This window comes from Peromyscus leucopus, chromosome 15 (genome assembly GCF_004664715.2).
Source record: "Peromyscus leucopus breed LL Stock chromosome 15, UCI_PerLeu_2.1, whole genome shotgun sequence".
Classification (NCBI taxonomy): domain Eukaryota; kingdom Metazoa; phylum Chordata; class Mammalia; order Rodentia; family Cricetidae; genus Peromyscus; species Peromyscus leucopus.
The window spans coordinates 20,654,936-20,676,138 of NC_051076.1; the positions used below are offsets into that span (position 1 = coordinate 20,654,936).

Below are 21,203 nucleotides of genomic sequence, written 5' to 3' on the forward strand. Positions count from 1 at the left end.
CACCTCACTCCAGGGATCTGCTCTGTGAGCAAGCCTGGTTGGGCCGTTCATCAGTGTGCCACCCTGTACAACTGTCACATGAAACTCGCCTGGCCGAACTTGTGTCCTTCTGAGGTCTGGTGTTGGACAATCCATTCCCATAAAGAGACTTCTAACTAAGACGCCTTGGCAACATTCACCAAGAGATAAGTGCTATCCTAAAAGGAATTAGGGATCAATAAAGATAGTTGTTGTTTTTTTAATAGAGGGAACGGCTGCCCTCAGTGTCTGCACGTAAAAAGCTGATGGCAAATTCCACTCACTATAGCACCAGATGTTAAATGTCATACGGCAGGTCATCTTCAGAAGTAAACCAACTATAAAAATCACAGAAAGAATTACTTGAAAGCCAGAGGCCCCTCTCGTGGCAGCCCATTCGGTCAGCCACATCCCTCCTTCTGAAGCTGAAGCCCCAGACCACAGGAGACACTGGCCCTCCCGTGTCCTAGATGCTTTTATCTTAGGGGCAGGGGTGCTCCCAAGCCTACCCGATAACTTGGGGGAAGCTAAGACATGAGTTACCACCATACCACAGCTCTTGGATCATGCAATGCTTCCTAAACCTGTCATGCCCAGGCTCACTGCCAAGGGCACAATGCCCATGAACCTCCAGGATGCAGACAAAGGCAGGAATCCTGCAATGGACAGCAGGACCACATCTTTCCTGGACATCTATGGTTCCCTTCCATGCTATGATAGTCTACTTAAAAGTTCTAGTGTGATCGCTACAGCCCTGATACCCTCCCTTCCCTGGACAGTGATGCTTTGACAAAGAAATGCCAATATCCACAGGGGAGAACCCTGAGAAACAATATCTCAGAGTAAATATATAAGAGTTAAATAAAGTCATCCTACCTAGCTGTGGATCGTCTCTTCTGACTCTGTACAGAGAAAACTGCCCTTAAGAGCCTTTTTAACAAATGTTAATACAGTAAAGGAGACCTCGGAACTCAGATTACAGTCTCTTGGTTTTGTTTTAATCACGGCTGCTTTGGGCAGCTCTCTACATCTCCGCAAACATTGTATCTAATTTTGTACTTGTTTTGACTCCTTCCTTCCTTCCTTCTTTTCTGTGCTGATATACAACCCATGGCTTCATACACTCCAGCAAAGTGCCCTCTACTGAGTCACAGCACGTAGCTGCTTTATTGACTTGACAGGTTCTCAAGGATCTTGGTCCCTTGACAGGCAAAGCCACCTGCCATATCCACATAAGCAGGCAGCCCTGGATCCACTTTCCTTCCCTCGTCCACATCGCCTATTCTGACCCTCTATGTTCATGAGACCAGCTCACCTGAGCAACCCACCACAACCATGCTCACAGTACGGGAGTCCCAACAGTCTCCCCGGAATGGGGAAGGCTGAACACCCAACCTCAAGATCTGAAAGGAGGTGAGTTTGAACTAAGAGTCTTGTCTCTGACTTGCACTCATGCTTAAAGGTATATAAGAAAGATTTTTTTTATCCTTTCACGAAGGAAAAAAAAGGTCTGCACTTAGCACTGTGCTACAGAAAGGTAAATCCACAGTGTGTCTCCGCATAAAGTAGAGTTTAGCCCTCTCCTAGGAACACATGGCTACAGTATTGATGCCATCGCCAACGTCAACAGAGATGATGCATTTCACAAAAGCATCCTTGGGAACCGAAGCTCCACCCTTGGATCTTCCCATGGCTACCTCTGGCTGCCGCCTCTCCTGGGGGTCACCGTCTTGACTCCTTTCTCTGCCGTGATGCACTGGGGGCTGGAGGCTGCAGCTGTAAAGGGATATGAAGGCCCTCGCTTCCGGGTCGCAGCTCTGCTTTTGGGCTGCCTTGGCAGCAGCATGTGAAAGCAGCCACTGTGCCACCAAACACCAAGCTTAAGACAAAAGCCACTCTTTTAGCTTCTCACCCTGGTGGGAAGGCTCAGCCAGGAATGGGCATGGAGCCCTCAAGGAAACTCCCAATTAGCCACCATCCAGGAAAACAGTTTGAAGGGGCCTTTGCAAAGAAAACATGGTCGAGTTTTCTTGCTTCACCTGGGGCTAGAGCCTTGGATATGTCGCAGGATAGTAAAACTCCTACCTCTATGGTTTGGATTGAAAATACCCCCGTCGATGGGCTCACGTTGTGAATGCTCAGGCCCCAGCTTGTGGCACTATTTTGAAGGCTATGGGGCCTTAAGGGGAGGCAAAGCCTAGCTGATAGAAAGAGGTCACTGGGGTGGACTTGGAAGGTCATCCCCCTAATTCTAGCCTATCTCGCTCTCTCATCCTAGTCTGTCACCTTGTGAAAAGTCTCTCCTACAGGCTCTCACCTCCGTGAGATCTTCTGTGTCTTCCTCAAGTGATGGACTGAGACCATGAGCCCAACTCAGCCTTTCTTAGGCTGCTTCTGCCCAGTGCTGAGTCCACAGCAGCACAAAGACAGCCAACTCCCTGAGAAGTGTCGGACACCCGTGAAAGGCCCAACTCCACAAGTTCACAAAGACTCTTCTCCCAGAAAAGGCGGGCAGGGGTCAATCTGGAGGGCAGGTGGGAACCTTGACCTCTACCCTGGCTCACTCGTAATGCTTATCAAGTGTCCAGAGCCCTGAAGAGCGACCGGATCAAAGGTGACACTGTGTCAATGGTGTTAGATGGAGGAAATGTGTCTTGGCCCGCATTCCTTTTCTTTCTTTGGTCTATTAAAAAAAATTTAAAACAAACCGCTCCATGTCCAGTCCCGATAATCTTTACGGGGGTGTTGGGAGAAACAAAGTAGGGGAGTGGCCACCTCCCTATGGGGTAACCTAGAAACCAGCTGCATAAATACAAGGTGGTATTAACTAATCGGAGCTTTTAAAAGACCCATTTGGTTGAACTCCAAAAAAGTCATATGCACAAAATGTGCTGGCAAATTTGGAAAAGTTTCTCTGCCATTGAACATATTGCTGTCAAGGACCCAAGAGTTTAATAAATCATTTTTTGGAGTTTACAGCAAAATGTGCAATGTAATTACAGCAATGTATTAGTGACTGTTATTCAGGGAGCCATTTAGTGTGCTATGCTCACACAGATTTGTTTGCCAGTTCTTGGGTTTACTCAGGGATGGGGCTGCCTGAGTGAAACCCTACCCACTGCTACAGGCACACACGTAGAAACAGTCACGTGGCACCAAGCCCTGGAGGGCCAGGGTAGCTGGTGGTCCAGGCTGTCCCAGGGCAGATGCAGAGGAAGGAGGTATCTAGCTCTCCCCAGAAAGTAAATGAAACATCAGTGACTAAAACACGAGAATCGGATGGTGTGCAACTCCAGAAACTAAAAGTGTTGATTCAAGGGAACGCCACACCAAGACAGCCCTGTGTGAGAAAGATAAAAGAGGTTCGAGAAGTCCGTGCTCTACTAAGAACATGCCCACGCGTGTTCGGGAGCAGAACCCAGGACACCATTCTCTCTCTCTAATGCCTGTGGGTCAGCTGTCCTGCCGGCTTCATGCTCAGCATTGAGAGACTTGAAGCCAGCTGGGGTAGCCTCCTCTGCCCTCCAGACTCCAAAGAAGTCTGAAGCTTCTAGTGTAAGAGAGGTCTCCTTGCTCTTCCAGACGCCTCACCACCGTCTAGGATGCAATCATGTGTCGCCATATCACCATAGGACATAGACAGCGCAGGGAAAAGGACAGCCATCCCAAGCCTGGCCTGAGGGGTCCGTGTCTACACAGGTAACACTGATGGATACAGTAGGCTGGGCGTTCACGTTCTCCCAAAAGCCATATACAGAAACCAACCATCCCTATCCCTCAGACGATGATATGAAAGCAAAAAGATTAGGTCAAGAGGATGGTGAAGCTCTCTGTCTTAGGAGTCCATTGCTGTGAAGAGACACCATGCCCAAGACAACTCTTCTAGAAGAAAACAACTAACTGGAGACCGGCTTACAGTTTCGGAGGCGTACTCCATTGTCACCGTGTAGAGAACACAGACAGGGTCCTGGAGAAGTAGCTGAGAGCTCCATCTTGATCCAAAAGGAAGAGAGAGTGACATTGGGCCAGGCTTGGGCCTTTGAAAACTCAAAGCCCACCCCACTGACACACTTTCTCCAGCATAACCGTACCGACTCCAACAAGGCCACACCTCCTAAGCCTTCGCAAGAAGCATCACTCCTGATAACTAAGAAGTCAAGTGTATAAGCCTGTGAGGGCCACGGCACTCTCAAAGAGGGAATTCGGGCCCTCACAAAAGAGACTCTAAACTTCACCTTTCCATCACAGCAAAAGACAGAGGAGAAGGCAAATTAACAAGACTGGGAAGCAAGGAGCAGGCAAGGCTCCACCAGCGCCTGGATCTCTCAGGTGGACTGAGAACTGAAAGAAATGAGTGGCCCTGCTCACGGTAAGTCACCCAGGCCACAGATTCCACCGTGCAACCTGAGAAAACTGCCCTGTGCCCACCCCACCACCAACACACGTCTCTGGCTAGTGAGGACACCTTTGCTCTCCGGAATCCCGAGGAGTCCTTCCTGTAAGCCTCCAGTGAACAGCCCTGCATCCCTTTCCTACAAGGGACAAAATGATGGTGCAAGCAGATGGCGGAGCCAAACCAAGACCATGTCCGTGAGTGACCTGTGAAGGATCTCCAGAGAACCAGCCCACAGACACCTGGCTCTGCCATGGAGCAGGGACCCTCCTGCTACTGCAGCTATCGCCTTGGAGACCAAAAGCCCATGTCAACAGACCAGCACTACTGCCCAGGATACCCACCTCTCTAGATGTGCAGCCAGCCACTTCCCCTCACCGGGCAACGGCTTCAGTACCCGGCACTGGGCAGGAATTACTTGTTTTGCCTTTTTTTATCAAAAAATCTTTAGAGAATTCAAATATTCGCAGCGGAATTACTGTCTACCACGTGCACAGAACTCCAAGCAAAGCAGGAAGCTGACAGGTCGCTAGTGACTGGCATGGGTGCAGGTCAGGAGACAGACCCACGTGGGCAGAACGTCAGTAGAAACAGAGTCTGTGGTAACTACTGTGGAGACTCAGAAGCACATGGCTGTGCAAGCCTCCTAACCTTCCATCAAGCTGTGGTCTCCTTCCCGACCACCACAAAGGGCATGACCGGAATCACTAGAAACTACAAGCACCCTATAAAAAGATCAATGGACCTCAACTCCCCACACAAAGCCCACAACCTCTGTTTCTCTCCCCCCAGTGGGTGCCCCATACAGGAAGCAGAAGGCCCCCAATCAGGCATATTAAAACCAGTCCTTTGTACTGAGTTTTACCACCCCGGCTACACACACACAAACACACATACAACGCTCATAAAGCCATCAGTGGCCAACCTGCAGCTGCCACCGGCTTCCTCCTTCAGCCTGTGCGACAGCCGTCCTCGGATGAATGAATGCACCTTTAACTGCATGGCTCACTTCATTAGATGCCTTGACCTCCAATAAAAGCTTCAGCCTTACAATATCTGAAACCTGAGACAGGATGTCCACTGAGTCATCAGATTCTGTGCTCCATCCAGGGCTCTGAAAGCACACACACACACACACACACATCCACACACACCACACACACATCCACACCCATACCACATACACCACACACACACACACACACACACACACACACAGACCTATACACACACAACTACACACACACACACATCTCACATCCATACCACATACACCATATACACATCCACATACACCACACACATATCCACACCCATACCACACACCACACACACACATCTATACATGCACAACTACACACACACACACACATCCACACACACCACACACACATCTACACCCATACCACATACACCACACACACACACACACAGACCTATACACACACACCTACACACACACACACACATCTCACATCCATACCAAATACACCATATACACATCCACATACACCACACACATATCCACACCCATACCACACACCACACACACACACATCTATACATGCACAACTACACACACACACCCCACATCCACACCACATACACTACCACCATCCAAATAGACAATATTCTTATCTCCCATCCATACCACATACATCACAGAAACACACAGACACCTCACATATATACCACTTATGCCACACACACATCTCACATATATTACATACGACACACACACACATCTCATATACACAACCATGTACACATATACAACAAACACATACATGAGACACGGACATACCAAATGTGGATACATAGGCACACACACCACACCCAAGCACACACCCCTCATATAGCCTGCCACAAAGCATCCTGGAAGTTGCAGACCTATTTGCATCAATAAATTTAGGGGCAAAAGATAAGGGAGTAATTCCGAGTCTGGCAGCTAGGGGCAGTCAGCAAAAGGTATGAGGAGGGTCATAAGAAGTTAGGAAAAGAGTCCCAGGGAGCAGGTCGTTTATAGAGACATCCCGGGCTAGTAACAAAGGAGAAAAATCAAATCCATAGTAAGCTGGCCCAGCAGGCGGCTGTCCCCTCCCCAGATACGTCAAGGGTGTCGGGAAGCCTCAAGGCAGGCCCTGGGTGTGCAGGATGCATACGCTGGTCTAAATGATGGTGGGGTGTCTAGACATTCAGAGATTCCAGCTAAAGAAGGGAAATCAAAGGGTGGGGAAGTCCTGAGCAAAAGCACAATTCAATGATGATGCTAATGTTTGGAGTTCTTGAGTTCAGCCCTGAATGACCAAGAAAGAAAGAAAAAAAAAAAAAAACTTCTCCCAAATGATAAGCGGCCCTTTCACAGTCCCGAAGGCCATACTTTCACTCAGATAACCCGTACCAAATTGATCTCTTAAAATCAACTATCATTTTGTTTGTCTAAGTTTATTTTGTTTACAAACACAGAGGACATAGCAAATAGCTTTATTAAAACGCAGGAGAATCAAGTACAACAGCTCAGTTCTGTAATCCGAGGCAGGAGGATCACCAGGCCTGACTACATAGCAAGTTCTGGGCCAGTCAGGGCTACATAGCAAGACCCTGGGGTGGGGTGGGGGGCTGGTAGGTGAGACCAGGGTAGGGACAAGTTAAGTGGTACTCAGCAGATATGAGGCCCTGGGTTCCACGCCCAGCACCGAAAGAAACAGGAGAACCGTACCAGCCTACGGGCACCTTCACCAATGGCAACCACTGGGCCTGAGTCCCACAGCATGGCAGCCCGCCAAGCAGTCTTAGGCTCTTGGCTCAGCTAATACTCCATCTAAGATTGTGTCAAGCCTATCCTCTGGAATGTAAGGGCCAGCATGGACTTCATAAAGTCTGGGGGCCTCTCTCCTGGCTTACAGGCTCATGGACTTCGGAGAGAATACTGCTGACTCCCCTCCTCAGTCTATGGGAGAAACTGGCCCAACATTTAGAGGTCCTGGATTTGATGCCCAACACCAAAAGAGAGAGAAAGGAGGAGGAGGAAAAAAGCAAAGAAAAGAGAGGAGGGAGGGTATGGGAGCTCGAGAGACAGAGAGTTACCGAACTTTCCTAAGATCCCAAAGCTAACTTTGCTGGAGGCCACACTGTACCTCGGTCCCCAGACAGTCCAGTTCACCTAACTATTTGGGATTGTACCAACCTCTCAACCTCTGGTACTTACACAACTCCCTCCAAATGCACAACTGAGCCAGCAAATTATTTTTCTTGAACAGTGGTGATTGGTAGTGGGTCCCCCAAATTCCACAGTTTGTTCTCTGAATAACCTGTTCGCTCAATAGCCCAACAGCTCTTGGCCACAGCTCTTCTCACTTTTGGCTTCTTGTCACTTAGTGAAGAGGTCTCCCATTGCATGGAGTCAGGCGAGGGAAGAACTATCCACCTCAAAAGCTAACACTAGAAATAAGTGGACAGTACTGCTTAGGAATGCGAGGCTGCAGCTCGGCAGTGGCCGGGCACACCTTTAATCTCAGTTCTCAGGAGGCAGAGGCAGGCGGATCTCTGTGAGTTCAAGGCCAGCCTGGTCTACAGAGTGAGTTCCAGGACAGCCAGGGCTACACAGAGAAACCCTGTCTCGAAAACCCCCCAAAAAAGAAATGCATAGCTGCTCATCACTGCTGATTAAAATCTCTCTCTCTCTCTCTCTCTCTCTCTCTCTCTCTCTCTCTCTCTTCTCTCTCTCTCTCTCTCTCTCTCTCTCTCTCTCTCTCTCTCACACACACACACACACACACACACACACACACACACACACACACCTCAACACCCTAAGCTACTGCGTTAGCCTAGGGGGAAAAAATTCTTCCATTAAGCAATTACAAATCACAGACATCACTCAAATGAGATGAAAGAATCATTAAACTAAAATCTATATTTTGAAAAGCAGGTTTCAGCTTTGTTATTCGCAGCTCATGGTTTCAAACAAAATAACTTAAAAACAGAAATGTGTGTGTGTGTGTGTGTGTGTGTGTGAGAGAGAGAGAGAGAGAGAGAGAGAGAGAGAGAGAGAGAGAGAGAGAGAGTGAGAGAGAGAACCATCAAAGACCTGAGAAGCATGCTCTGTGGGGAGCCACGGTACTGATCAGCAATCGGGAATGATGAATGACAATTGCAGGAACGGCACCCTAGTCTGTGGCATGCTAGACACCCTCAGATACAGTCCAGGCAGACTCTAGCTCTGCCCAGAGCCTCCCAGTCTGTGACGTTCGGAGCATGCCCTCCCTTTACATTAGGGTTTACAAGCACCCCGCCTTCCTTGTCCACTCTGACTCACAGCTGCCACCAGGGCAGAAAATGGTGCCAAGGGGGGAGGGCACCGTCTCTATTTCCAGCCGTCTTCACAGGGTCTGGCTGGAATCAATGAGACAGAATCAGCAAAGTAGAACTGCAAAGAACACTGTCCGAGAAAGATAAAACTGGATTGGAAAGCAGATAAGCCCAGTTCTTGGTGCCACGCAGATCTGCACATGGCGTGCACAGCCACTGAAGGAAATCAGTTCTCCTTTATTCACCAGGGCCTGAAATGCCACTCTTGTGCTGCCCCCCGGGGGGCTCAGAGCTGGGGGCTCTCAAGGAAGGGATTTCCATCTGTGACAAAGATTCCCAATCCATATTCATGGCAACTGGGCTAAAAGGAGTGGCCACCTTCATCAACCTGAAGCGTTCTGGGAGATAGACACCTCCAGAATGATGAATACGTATGAGCAGCGTTATTGACTTGGAGATGAAGAAATGGAAAAGGAGATGAATGGCTCCATTTTCTCCAATGCTGTCTCTTTTCTCCATTTTGGTGTCAGGCCATTATCAACAGAAGGGAAGGAGGGATGGATAGTGGAAGGAAATTGGTTTTCACCGAGTTCAACTCTTCCTGGAAAGTCATTGGTATAACAACATCAAGTAATGGTACAACATTATCTCACAATCACTCACCCCTCACTACAACCTGAACGGCAGCATCCTACCAATACACTATTGGACGGAGAACTACCAAGTTCAAAAAACAAAAACAAAAAACCAGCTTTCTCCTGGTCACAACCAAGTAAGCCTGGTTTTGTACCAAACCTACTGATCCCAGGTCTTCATTTTAATGTATAAAAGCATCAGGAATGGCACCCCTCAAAACCTCACAGTGGAGTTGCCTCAGACAGTGCCAGCTCTGCATCTGCTATTAGACACATTGACAACCTTTTTCCAAGACGCCAGAAACTCTTCAAGCCAAGATTTCCAATCACCTCCTCATGGCCAACTCCATGGACCCTTCAGGTGCCTCTAGATTCCTTCAAGGTTCTGGGCTTACCGTCATCCTGGTCCCCAAAACCCCTACTGTTTGGTTTCCATGATGCCATATGTTCTCCCATCTTGTTTTTTGGGTTTGTTTGTTTGTTTGTTTGTTTTGGCTCCCTCTTTTCTGACCTGGTCTGTTTTCTTGATCCCTTGGGCTTCCTGTCCACTCAGTACCAATGCTTACGTTTCATGCTCAATTTGCTCATATGTCTCACATCCATGATGGTCATACCATCTGTGCATTCCACCACCTTCTTCATGGTGACAGCTCCCAGATCCATGCCTCCACCTCCAAACCCATACTAGAGGCCCCAGCTGGACCCACTGGACCATTGACTCTCAAGCTCTGAAGAACTCAAACTAATTCTGTTGCACATAGCCATTTCCACCCCCATTAGCAAAATCTCTATGCCTGTATTCTCCATCTGATGAACAGAGAATGAACATTTCCTGTCCCTTCTATCAGCACCCCTCCATCATGGATTTCTACATAGTATCTGTCAGCTCCTTCCTAACATTTCATTTATATTGCTATCACTTCAATTCAGCCTACATGATGTCACTCACACCACTGTGAGGGATCCCCTAATGGGACTCCAGGACACTGTCTCAATCCACCCTCTCACAGTACACAACTGATATTTCAATCCTCTCCTGGACACCTTCTAATGACTGCCCCCGCCTACAGAGAAAGTCCCGACTCTTTTTCTCACAAGGGCCCCTATTCCCTCCCTAACACTTCCCCAGCCTGTTACACACACACACACACACACACACACACACACACACACACACACACACACAGAGTGATAGGGTAACAATGCATCACTTAAGTTCTCCAGTGTACTTGGCATGCACAATCTCCTCGCGTCCTTTCCTCTACCTAGAACATCTCTGCTTCAGTATGTTCATATCTAGCTCACCTTCCTAAAGTCATTTCCACCCCCTTCCCCTAAGCTCCCTGTATAATTCAGGTTCTGCTCTTGATACGCTACAGTGTGACTCTCATGGTGTCTGTCATCTAACAGCACACTGTGTATTGCTCCAGGCAGGAATTTTAATATTTTTCATGTTTTATTTATAATGTGCTATGATACTGTACTGGTACATGAATAAGAATCAGAACTGACTATTGGTATATGCATATCAAAGAAAAACAATAAATAATATATTATCAAATTGAATCCGGCAGCATTTTTTTTAATGCACTATGACTAAATAGACTTTATAACAGGAATTCAAGGACAGCTCATCACTAAGAAATCAATGATGATAATTTGCATTAAATGTACTTGGCAGATTATGACACCTATTCCTTAGTTTAAAAAAAAAAATGCAGCGGGGCTGGAGAGATGGCTCAGAGGTTAAGAGCACTGACTGCTCTTCCAGAGGTCCTGAGTTCAATTCCCAGCAACCACATGGTGGCTCACAACCATCTGTAACGAGATCTGATGCCCTCTTCTGGCCTGCAGTCATATATGCTGTATACATAATAAATAAATAAAAATCTTTTAAAAAAAATGCAGTGGAGTTAGGGAGATGGCTCAGTCAGTAGGATGCTGCCACACAAGCACACCCACAGAGCTGAGTTTGATCCCAACACCCATGTAAACATCCAGGCCCAGTGGCCTGGGCCTGCAATCCCAGGCCTGGGGAGGCAGAGGCAGAAGGGTCCTGGGGTTTGCTAGCCAATGTCAGTCGAGAACTGCTAAGCTTTGGATAGAAAGACCCTGGCTCAAAAATTAAGTAGAAGGGAGGTTAAGGAAGACACCAAACACTGACCTCTGACCCTCAACCACACCCACACACGGACACAACACAAAGCAAATAAAATGGGAACTACTGAATACGTTTCCTTGTAAAGTGCTGAGGTTATAGAGTAGTTATATAGTAGTTAGTGTTTAGCTCTCTGGCCCATTGGGTAATCTTCTGGGTGTATAATGAACAGTATAGATCAATTTTATGTTTTCCTAAATAGCCATCCATGCAGTTGTCCCCAAACTTTTATCAAAACACCTATTGTCCTACCACTGATTTAAGATGCCACTACTATAATAAACCAAATTTTCAGTTGTACTTGGGTCTTTTCCTGGACTTTATATTGTATATTTTTCTGTTTCCTATGTACCAATTCTACACTGTTTTTATTATTATTATAAGAAGAAGAAGAAGAAGAAGAAAGAGAAGGAGAAGAAGAAGAAGAAGAAGAAGAAGAAGAAGAAGAAGAAGAAGAAGAAGAAGAAGAAGAAGAAGAAGAAGAAAGAGAAGAAGAAGAAAGCTTGGCAATGTGTCTTACTGTTTGGTAGGGGTAGTCCTTAGCTACATAGTGGGTTCAAGACTGACCTGGGCTGCATGAAGCACTTTTTCAAAAACAAAAAGAATAAAAATTAGCCAGGCGGTGGTGGCGCACACCTTTGACCCCAGCACTTGGGAGGCAGAGCCAGGTGGATCTCTGTGAGTTTGAGGCCAGCCTGGTCTACAGAGTGAGATCCACATGGAGAAACCCTGTCTCAAAAAAAACTAAATAAATAAATAAATAAATAGAATTCCCGTGTGATAGATGCCTTTCTACTCCGGATTTAAAGGCCATTTTTCTCCAGAGGGGTTCTGGAGAAGGTCCAAAGACAACAGCCCAATACAAACTGACATGATATTTTGATAAATATTCCGAACGTAACTCAGGAACACAAATGTATCCCACGCTTTGGCATCTCTACCAGTGCACATAAAGATGGGCTCCTTCAACTGGTGCCCAGCAAAGAGAAAGATCACCTGAGCGCTCATTCCACATGGTCCTCCTAGACCCAATGGTTCCACTCAATATGTTATAAGGAAAGGAAGGGTGTCTAGGAGCAGACAGGGGTGAAATGATACCGAAAACGGATAGGAGAGCCTACATCCCTAGCTGGCTTGGAATCGTGGAGCATCAGAGTGAGCGGCAGGGAAGGCTGGCGCTCCACATATGTGGCCCTGAGTGTCCAGCTCTAGGCTCCTTTTCTTGGGTCAGGATGGAGCCTCGGCAGATCAACAGGGTGAAGGTAGACAGAGGGGTTACTTCTCCAAGTACTACAACATAACTTCTCCAGGCCCATGATGCCCCAACTCAAATAGTTCCTCAGGATCTCGACAGCGTTGTGGATTTGCATCTTCCTGGTCCCTGAGGACAAAGTTGCCATCTGAAAGCCCAGAAAACTTCAACATTCTCAAGCAGCAACCCCTCACTTGTTATTCTAACAGTGACCCTCAAGGGCTGGAGAGGGAAAGGGAGCTCGAATTCCCCTATTCTCTGTGGTGTGTGTGTGTGTGTGTGTGTGTGTGTGTGTGTGTGTGTAACTAAAATCGCCACAATAAGCACCTATAACTCCAAGACAAAGAAATCACACACATCTTTATTTTGCTATATGAGACTGTCTGTCTGTAATCTCAGCACAGTGCTCGGCACACAGAGACAATAACTGTCCGTCATTCATCATGGCTCTTGCCCGTCATGTTATTAGCCGATTGTCCAGCACAATCCGAAGACCTAACGAACTGATATGACCTCAATCTTAATTGACCTAACCATTCCAAACACTGCCAAACTACTAGCCTCAGCCATTTAAAAAGAAAATCACATTTCTAATGCGATCATCTTGTCCATCAGGAGTGGGTAAGAAATGATTACCAATCAGGGAATTTTTCAAACAATTTAAATCACTGCAAAAACTGACCATGCTGGTTCCACACTTAAAAGTCTGGCAAAACGAAATGTAGTTGAGGAAGAAATCACCACTCATCTGTCTCCTGGGAACATTTTTATAAACCCTGGAGATGGCCCAGAGGTCTTAAATGATAAATGCTGTAGGATATTTTTCATTACTGCCGTTATGTTCTTTTATTTCAAAGAGCCAGAGGATGAGGAGGGGCGTTGTGACATACTCTCTTCCAGAGATGGCATGACTGTCACAATCATGGACTCACAGCAGCTGTGGTTACCTGCACAAGACCTACACAAGATCAAGACACTCGAACTTCAGGCATCAGCTGGGGTAGATGATCTCGGGGCTCCCGAGCCCCCCCCCCCATACTGAGCAGCTGCTGGCAGTGGATGGCTGCTGGGGAAGGGCAAATCAGTCTTTGCTTTCTTTCGAGACTGTGGTCACTGGTAGATTTCCAGTGCTCTGTTGGATGGCTACACCCATGCACATGTGGTCGACACTGACCGAACTTAGTGGATGTCAAAAAACAAGAGGACATGAATTTGGGATGGGATTATGTCGGGGGAGGGGAGGGAAGGAGCTGAAGGGTAATGGGAGGTAGATAAGATCATATTTCACTGTATACATGTTTGAAAATAAGAAAAAAGAACTGCATGTATGTATGCACCATTTACATGCCTTGTGCCTACAGAGGCCAGAAGAGGGTTGGAGTCCCTGGAACTGGAGTTAGAGAAGGTTGTGAGCCATCATGAGGGTGCTGGGAATTGAACCCCCATCCTCTTAAATGCTGAGCCATCTCTCCAGCCCCCAGTAGGGAAACATGTTTAAAATACTTTCAAAATGAAAAATTTTCTAAAGATGCTTTTTAAAGATGTGTTCTTAGAGTAAGAGAGTTTTGGCCGGAATTCCTTCATAATTAGTAAATATTTTAAATGTAAGTTCTATTTTATCTATACATTATACTACCACAGCGTTTGGGTGGACTTTTGAATAGAGTTATTTTTCATACTCCTTCCTCTTTTGGAACTGGTAAAATACAGAAATATTTATTTATATCTCCCCAAGTCTAGACTTCCATGGGCTCTGGCTATTTCAAGCCCACGTTTGGTGTTTTTAACCCTAGCACTCACATTCTTTTCTTTCATCTCTGTGATTTCCAGCCACCCTTCTCAGGGCGTCTGGCTAATCTTGCTGATATTTCTGGGGCATAGATGGACTCAGAATATGTGACTGAGGAAAAAAAAAAAAGTCAGATAGGACCATAGCTCTGGACCTTCCTTTTACCTAAAAGGAGATTTTCTTTTATTGGTATGGAAATGAGCAGATGTCGGATAACCTTCGCCCAACCTGGAGCATTCACGCTTACTCCAGGGAATTTCTTCAGGCTGGTGTTTCGTGGGCTTTCCACAGTCGATTCAAAAGTTCCGTCACAGCTATCAGAATGATCTAGGTTAGCTCAAAAAAAGGGAGAGATTCATTCCTTGGCCCGTCTTTCTGGCTCAATGCCTTGCCTGTCTATACAACAGGAAAAGCACACTCATCACCACTCAGGAAATGTTTTATATTTACACAGTGAAACGCGACAGTGAGGGAGCGAACAGTCCTCACTTGAAGTCCCAACACGTTCCCACAACCCCACTCTCTTGTTTTACCCGACCACTTCCACTTAAGCAACAACGCTAAAAGAGAAAGGATATAAACTGGCAAGCATTTTCCTCCTGAGGTAATAAAAGTCAGTCAGAAGGCTTTACGACCTGACACCAGGAACACACATCTCCTTGCCCAGGTAAGTTGCTACGGAGAAAAGGAATTCAGAGCAGAGTTGTCGCTACCAGGGTCTTGAAATAACCAGCAACCATCTGTTTGATGGCTGAATCTGCCTCTGCTCTTGATCTCCTCTCTAAAAATTCAAATGGCTACCCATCACCATCCTCTCTGCACTTCTTGTCTCTGTCAACACTACCACTGACCCGGTTACCCAGCAACATCCATGCCGCATAATGGTCTACCCTGAGCCCGGTCCTCCAGTGGCCACACAACTGGTCTGCCCTGAAGCCCTGTCTTCTAATGGCCACATAACTGAGCTACACTGGAACCCAGTCCTCCAGTGGCCACACAACTCTCAGGAATGCTCAGACTCAGGTGGTAACTCCTGCAGCACCCCAGCCAATCTTCAATATGGAGGGGGTGGCAATCAGATGTCCCTGCAGAGACTGTCCAACACTTCATCACTTCTCCTCACCCAGCTGTCCTCAAAATCAACTGAGGGGAACTCAATGGAGCTTGCTACCTGAAAGTGGGCACAGGGAGGAAAGGCACGAGACAGCGCAGTGACGAGGAAGGGAACACATCAAATAAAAACCTGAACATGGGCAGCACCTTTCAACCAAAACCTCAAGTTCTACACACCGTAAATCTCAAGGATATTCTCCCACAGATGCATGTCAACCTTATATCTTTCTCTGAAGAATGGAGGCACTTTTCAAACCTTGCCTAGTGGCATCCAACAATCTGAATCATGGTTTTTTCACTGCTATGTTAATAGGAAAATCAAAAATAAGATGAAATCGTAAAGAATTAATGAAAAATACTGCATTGAAAAAATGAGAAAACTGACTCACTAATATTGCAAAATAAATTAGTGGTGCAAAATAAATTAGTGGTGCAAAAAGAACCATAACCAAATCCATCCTGAAGTAACAGGTTTCAGGGCATGCTCTTCTAGCTTTGACTTTGGAGTGACTATGTAGAAGGCTTTTCATACCACCCAATACAGTTTAATACTCTATTTGAGAAAATATTCCCCAAATACAGTTAAGCATCTTAAGTGAATTACAAAGATGATTTTTACTAATTATCCCTCAAAACCAAGTCTTTATCTTCCCAGACTCTTGTTCTCCAGGGCGAATTACATGTTGGAGGTCACAATGACATCCCTTGTTCTACTGAAACTTAACCCCTTCAGTGCCTGCAGGGTGGAGGTCCACAGTTTGCTCATAAATCCAGCACTGAGAAGAAATGCCTTGTCTCCGCTGGACAGGGCCCACCATGCAGAGGGTACCAGAGAACACAGCATTTGTTTGATTAAAATGCTGCACAGATGTTACAGAAATTGCATCTAATTAGAGGGTGACGGTGCCTAACATATATGCACATCCCTAAAGTTATCATTCTCAAACACAATCAGCGGTGAGTTGATATTAAGGCTCCATAGCTCGTAGCTCACTTACTAGCAATGAGCTAGCCCCAAAGCATTCTTATCCCTGGCTAAGGCCTGCAAGCGCCCTTGTACCCAATGCCATCTGTGTCTTGATGCCACTCAGGCAACTGTATATGATGTTCAAATGTGCACTCAGTCAGTGACTCGCGGCTTTCCTCTTGATGCCCCTGGATCAGTAGAGCGCTAATGCTTGGCACATCCAATACTGCATCTGGAGCCATCACCTCCCTCTAATAGGATCAGTTTCTCAGTATCACTTTTATTTCAGCCAGTAAATAAAATCAGCGCATATATGGCACTGCCTCTTAAGCAGTGTGAAATGAATTTTTCACGTGGCTTCAACGAAAACAAAGGCCGAGTCTATCGCACACACAGCCCCATAAATCACCAAGCATGCAGTTAAGCGTCAACCTTTGTTTCTTCCTGTCCCCGTTACTTCACCCCTTCTCCTTTTCAGGATAGGAGCTTCTTTACTTTTGCACAGTCCAAACATCAACACAAAGAACCCCTCATGAGCATGCAACCTCAAGAATGTTCTGAGATAATTTTGGTGGCCTGCGACTTATTAGGATTACAAATGCCAGGCCCCGTCACCTCCAGCACAGAATCTCTCAAATCTACGCCACGTTGCCAAGTCTCTTTCACCCCGCTCTACACTCCGTTCTTAGCAACACTCAACGCGGATGCGAATAAACATGGACGGAGGGCCCATCAGAAGATGAGCTCCGTGTGGACAAGGATGGCCTCCACATGGACCGGCTGTCTTCAGGGCTGTACTTTGAAGTGGGCGGGAAATCAAGGAATATTGGTGGGAAAAAAAAAAATCAGCAAATAAGTCTGTGGGTGGGGAAAGGTGTTAAATCTGGGCAGTGTAGTGGGGTGTCCTGGAAGATTAATGGTTGACCTACAAAAATGCCAAACTGACAATAACCCAGAGTTAATTATTCTTGAGATAACTTCTAGATTTATAAAACCAATTCTCCTGGCGGTGATTTTTTCACATTCTAGATTTTACAACAGTCTGTGGGTGTCTGTGTAATTGAACCCTGGTATAGAAAACATCCATGTGTGTGCATGGATAAGCAGACGAGGCAAGCAGATGTGGTTACTCCTAAGCGCCGCTATTCGGAATCACAATATTTCATTTCAAAAGTCACACACACACACACACACACACACAAAAACCCACAGAAAATGCCATTGAGCAGTGTTGGCAGCCTTCACAGCAATCCGCTGTTTTCTTGTTTCTCTCTAACCACTGATAAAAACTCTTTGAAGTGGAAGAGTAAATATTATCATGTGATAGTACTTGGACCCAACTGTGCAAATACAACTGCTTTGTGTTCCGCTCTGGGGGCTCCTGGCCGGCCACACCACGCAGACAGGGTTGCTATGGAGGAACCAATGCGCTTATTAAATAAGCCCACGCGCAGGTCAGGATACATCTTGGCGCTTACAGTGAGCCCCACCTCTTAATCCTCCTCCCGTAGACACATGGAGTGTTCAGGGAGAAATGCTGGCTTTGGAAAATGTGTTTCTGTGGTGCTTGGGAGGTAGGGCCACCACAAATAAGCCATGGGAACCCTCAACTGCCAGCAGCTGACTGTTGCTGCCTGCCCCTTTTGGCATGCTACTGCAGGATCGCCGGGCAGGAGGGGAGAAAACAGCGAGGCAAACCCTCTGGGGGCATTCCCCTGCGCCGCCAGGCCGGTTGCAGAGCTAGGGGCCTCACACCCAGGCACCCCGAGGCAGCATCTTAGGGTTGGGGCGCAGCTCCCCGCAAAGCACCCCTCAGTGGCTCACCTTTCCCGGGAGGGGTCCCGGCAGCAGCAGCTTGAGAGCCTGCCTCTTCAGCTCCACCAAGCGGGCATTGCAGTTCTCGCACCAGACGCCGCGGTCCGAGCCGGGGGAGGAGCCGCCGCCGCTGCCCGAGCCCGGGGATCCCGTGCCGAAGCCCGGCGAGCCGCCCAGGGAGCCCGGCGAGCTGGTACCGATGCCCGGAGATGCGGGGCCCGGAGAGCCAGTGAAGGAGCTCGGGGACGAGGTGCCCGAGCCCGGGGACGGGGTACCCGACGAGCCGAGCGCAGAACCCGCGCCCTCGGGGGTGGGCCGGCTCCCTGAGCGAGACTCCTCGTATGCCTTGCGGTACCAGCTCTCGGGGGAGAAGGGCGCGGCGGGCTTGGTGGGAGAGCACACTTCATTCACCTGCCGGAGAGACACGCAGCGTCAGGCCCTGCGGGGCCACCGGTCCCCGAGCTGAGCCTGGAGGGCTGGGGGCAGCCGTCCTGCCCGCACTGCTGCGAACCTGCCCTCCGTCTGGCTCCATCCCTCAAGTGACCTGGCCTTAAACGAGTCGTGTCCCACCCACCCTCGCCAGGGTGACGGCGCGCAGGTCCCCCTCCATTCCTCCTGCAGTCGGCAGAAAGGCTTGGGAGGTTTGGGTGTCCTTCGGGCTTCTGCGAGAACACCCAGAAATCCAAAGCCCCGCTCTTTCAAACCCGGTACCCACCCCCCAGCAAGAACCTAGCTACACACAGGGTCCTGGAACACCATATCCAAGGGGTGGGTGATTGTGACTTCTGGGTATTGACTCATTCGGGTACAGCCCTCCGGGTCCCGCAGGTAAATGAAAGGGGCTCCCGTTCCCGGGCAGAGAGCCGAGGGAACCGCAGAGGAATTCCTGGGAAACGCTCCCCTTCGGTTTAACTCTGCCTCCAAGTCCCGGAATACTGCAAAAGTTAAGGGTGCGGGAAAAGGGAGGAACCGAGGACCGAAGACATTCCGGGAGCCAGGCGAGCTGCAGACCCGCCTCCACGCACGCACGGCCCCGCCGCTCGTGGAGACGCCGGTGCTCCCGAGAGCTGGGGGGCCACGAGCCCGCCGCCGGTTCCCAGGTAGCGGAGGACACCCGCCCCGATAGGTCCCCGGGAACGCATCTCCGCGTGGACGCCGCCACAACTTACCCCGTATTTCTTGCCCCTGGTGGAGACCGCAAGCCTCTCTTTATTTCCAGCTACCGAATTCATGGTGGCTCTTCCAGAGGAAAGGGTCTAAATGTTCCCACAACGCTACATCCAAAAGGTCTGCCAACCCAGAAGGCGTCCCCCCTCGTGGTAGGGGTTGGTCCTCAAGTCAAGAATTCTTAATGGGGGGGGGGGGGTTGGGAAGAAGGCAAGCAAATGGACCCCAGAAGTGATAGCACCAATTTGCAGGGAGGGTTGAAGCGGCTGGTGGCTCTCAAATAATGGGTTTCCTCATCTCTCTGCCTCCTCTAGCCACGCGCCCTCTCTCCGCCGTCACATCCAGATCGCTGGCATTTTCCTCCGCCGGGCCAGCGCGTTCTCCTCCAGCGGAGCCGAGAGGGAGGAGGACGGCGAGGGCGCTGGGCGGCTGCAGGGAAGGTGGGCGAGCCCTCGCCGAGCCGAGCCGGCGGTGGGAACTTGCCTCCTTCCCCCGAGCTCGCTAACTGAGTTCAAAGAAATTCTCCCAAAATATAAGGATCCAGACTCGGGGAGGAGCCTCGGCGTGTCGCCGAGCCAATATGCGCCGGCCCGTTTTCTCCTGACAGTTGCGCGCAGGGCAGGGAGAGGGCGGCTGTGCGCCGGCGGCGGCGAGCAGCTCGGGGTCAGGACGCGCGTGTGCGCCCGGGTGCAGCGCGGAGCCTAGGGAACGGCGACCCCGCCACCTCGGAGCCCGCCCGGCCGCCGCCGCCGCCGCCGCCTCGCCCGCCGCGATCCATTTACGGCGCGGCGCTCGGGCCTGGCATCGCCAGGCGCAGCCGGGGCGGGGGTGGGGTCGTAAATCTGGCTCCGGGCGGGGAAGTTGCTGGCGAGGGGCCCGCGGCCGGGGGCTCCGGGGCTACCCGCGGTGCGAGCCTGCAGCTCCAAGCCGGCCGAGCTGCGCGGAAACGCGGCGCCCGGGCCTCCCGGCCCCCCGGGAGCTCGTCTCTTCCTGGCAAGGCGTGCAGGTCTGCCTTTGAAACGCCGTGCAAACGGATTGAGTCACAAACAAGTCCGCAAACAGGCCGGGGCCAACCCCCCGCCCTTTGTTCTCCCAGACCTGCCTGGCAAACCTTTCCTTGAATCGCCCTCTCAGCCCCAGCCGGCTAAGGGGTCCTTCTCCCCCGGACCCCCGGCCTGAGCACCGGGGAGCCTTCAGCCCCCGCCCTCCCTCCGGCCCAAGCCCCTGTTAGTGATGGGGAAACCTCCCGAGACAGGCACAGGTGAGCCAGGGACCCAGCGCGCAGCTGCCGGGCTGGGGAAACTGAGGGATTGGCCGCGCCGCACACGCGCGCGCGGAGGACTGCGCGGGCCTGGAGAGGGGGGTGTGGCGCGAGCTGGCCCTGGCTTCCGGGCCGGGATCAGTCCCCTCGGCCCCTTGCGCGTTTGCCTGTGAGCACCCGGACCTGTGAGATCTCCAGAGCACCCCAGCTGTCGCCCTCTGTCTGATTCCCGTCCCCCACCCCCACCTCGCGCAGAGCCCCGGAGCTCAGGAAGCCGGTGTACGCCGGGCTCCACACGTGGCTGCTCCGGGGTGTCATTTTTCA

The 21,203-nt window shown here is 49.5% G+C and overlaps 1 protein-coding gene across 1 annotated transcript in view; it reads right to left on the reverse strand.

Moving 5' to 3' along the window:
* The window catches only part of Kif26b (kinesin family member 26B), a 422,280-nt gene extending 401,706 nt beyond the window's left edge, over positions 1-20,574 (reverse strand). Inside the window, 2 exon segments of the mRNA XM_028865492.2 lie at positions 18,461-18,862; positions 19,621-20,574. Coding sequence (XP_028721325.1) covers positions 18,461-18,862; positions 19,621-19,683 — 465 coding nt within the window. The 5' untranslated portion in view covers positions 19,684-20,574.
* Positions 20,575-21,203: the final 629 nt, after the last annotated feature.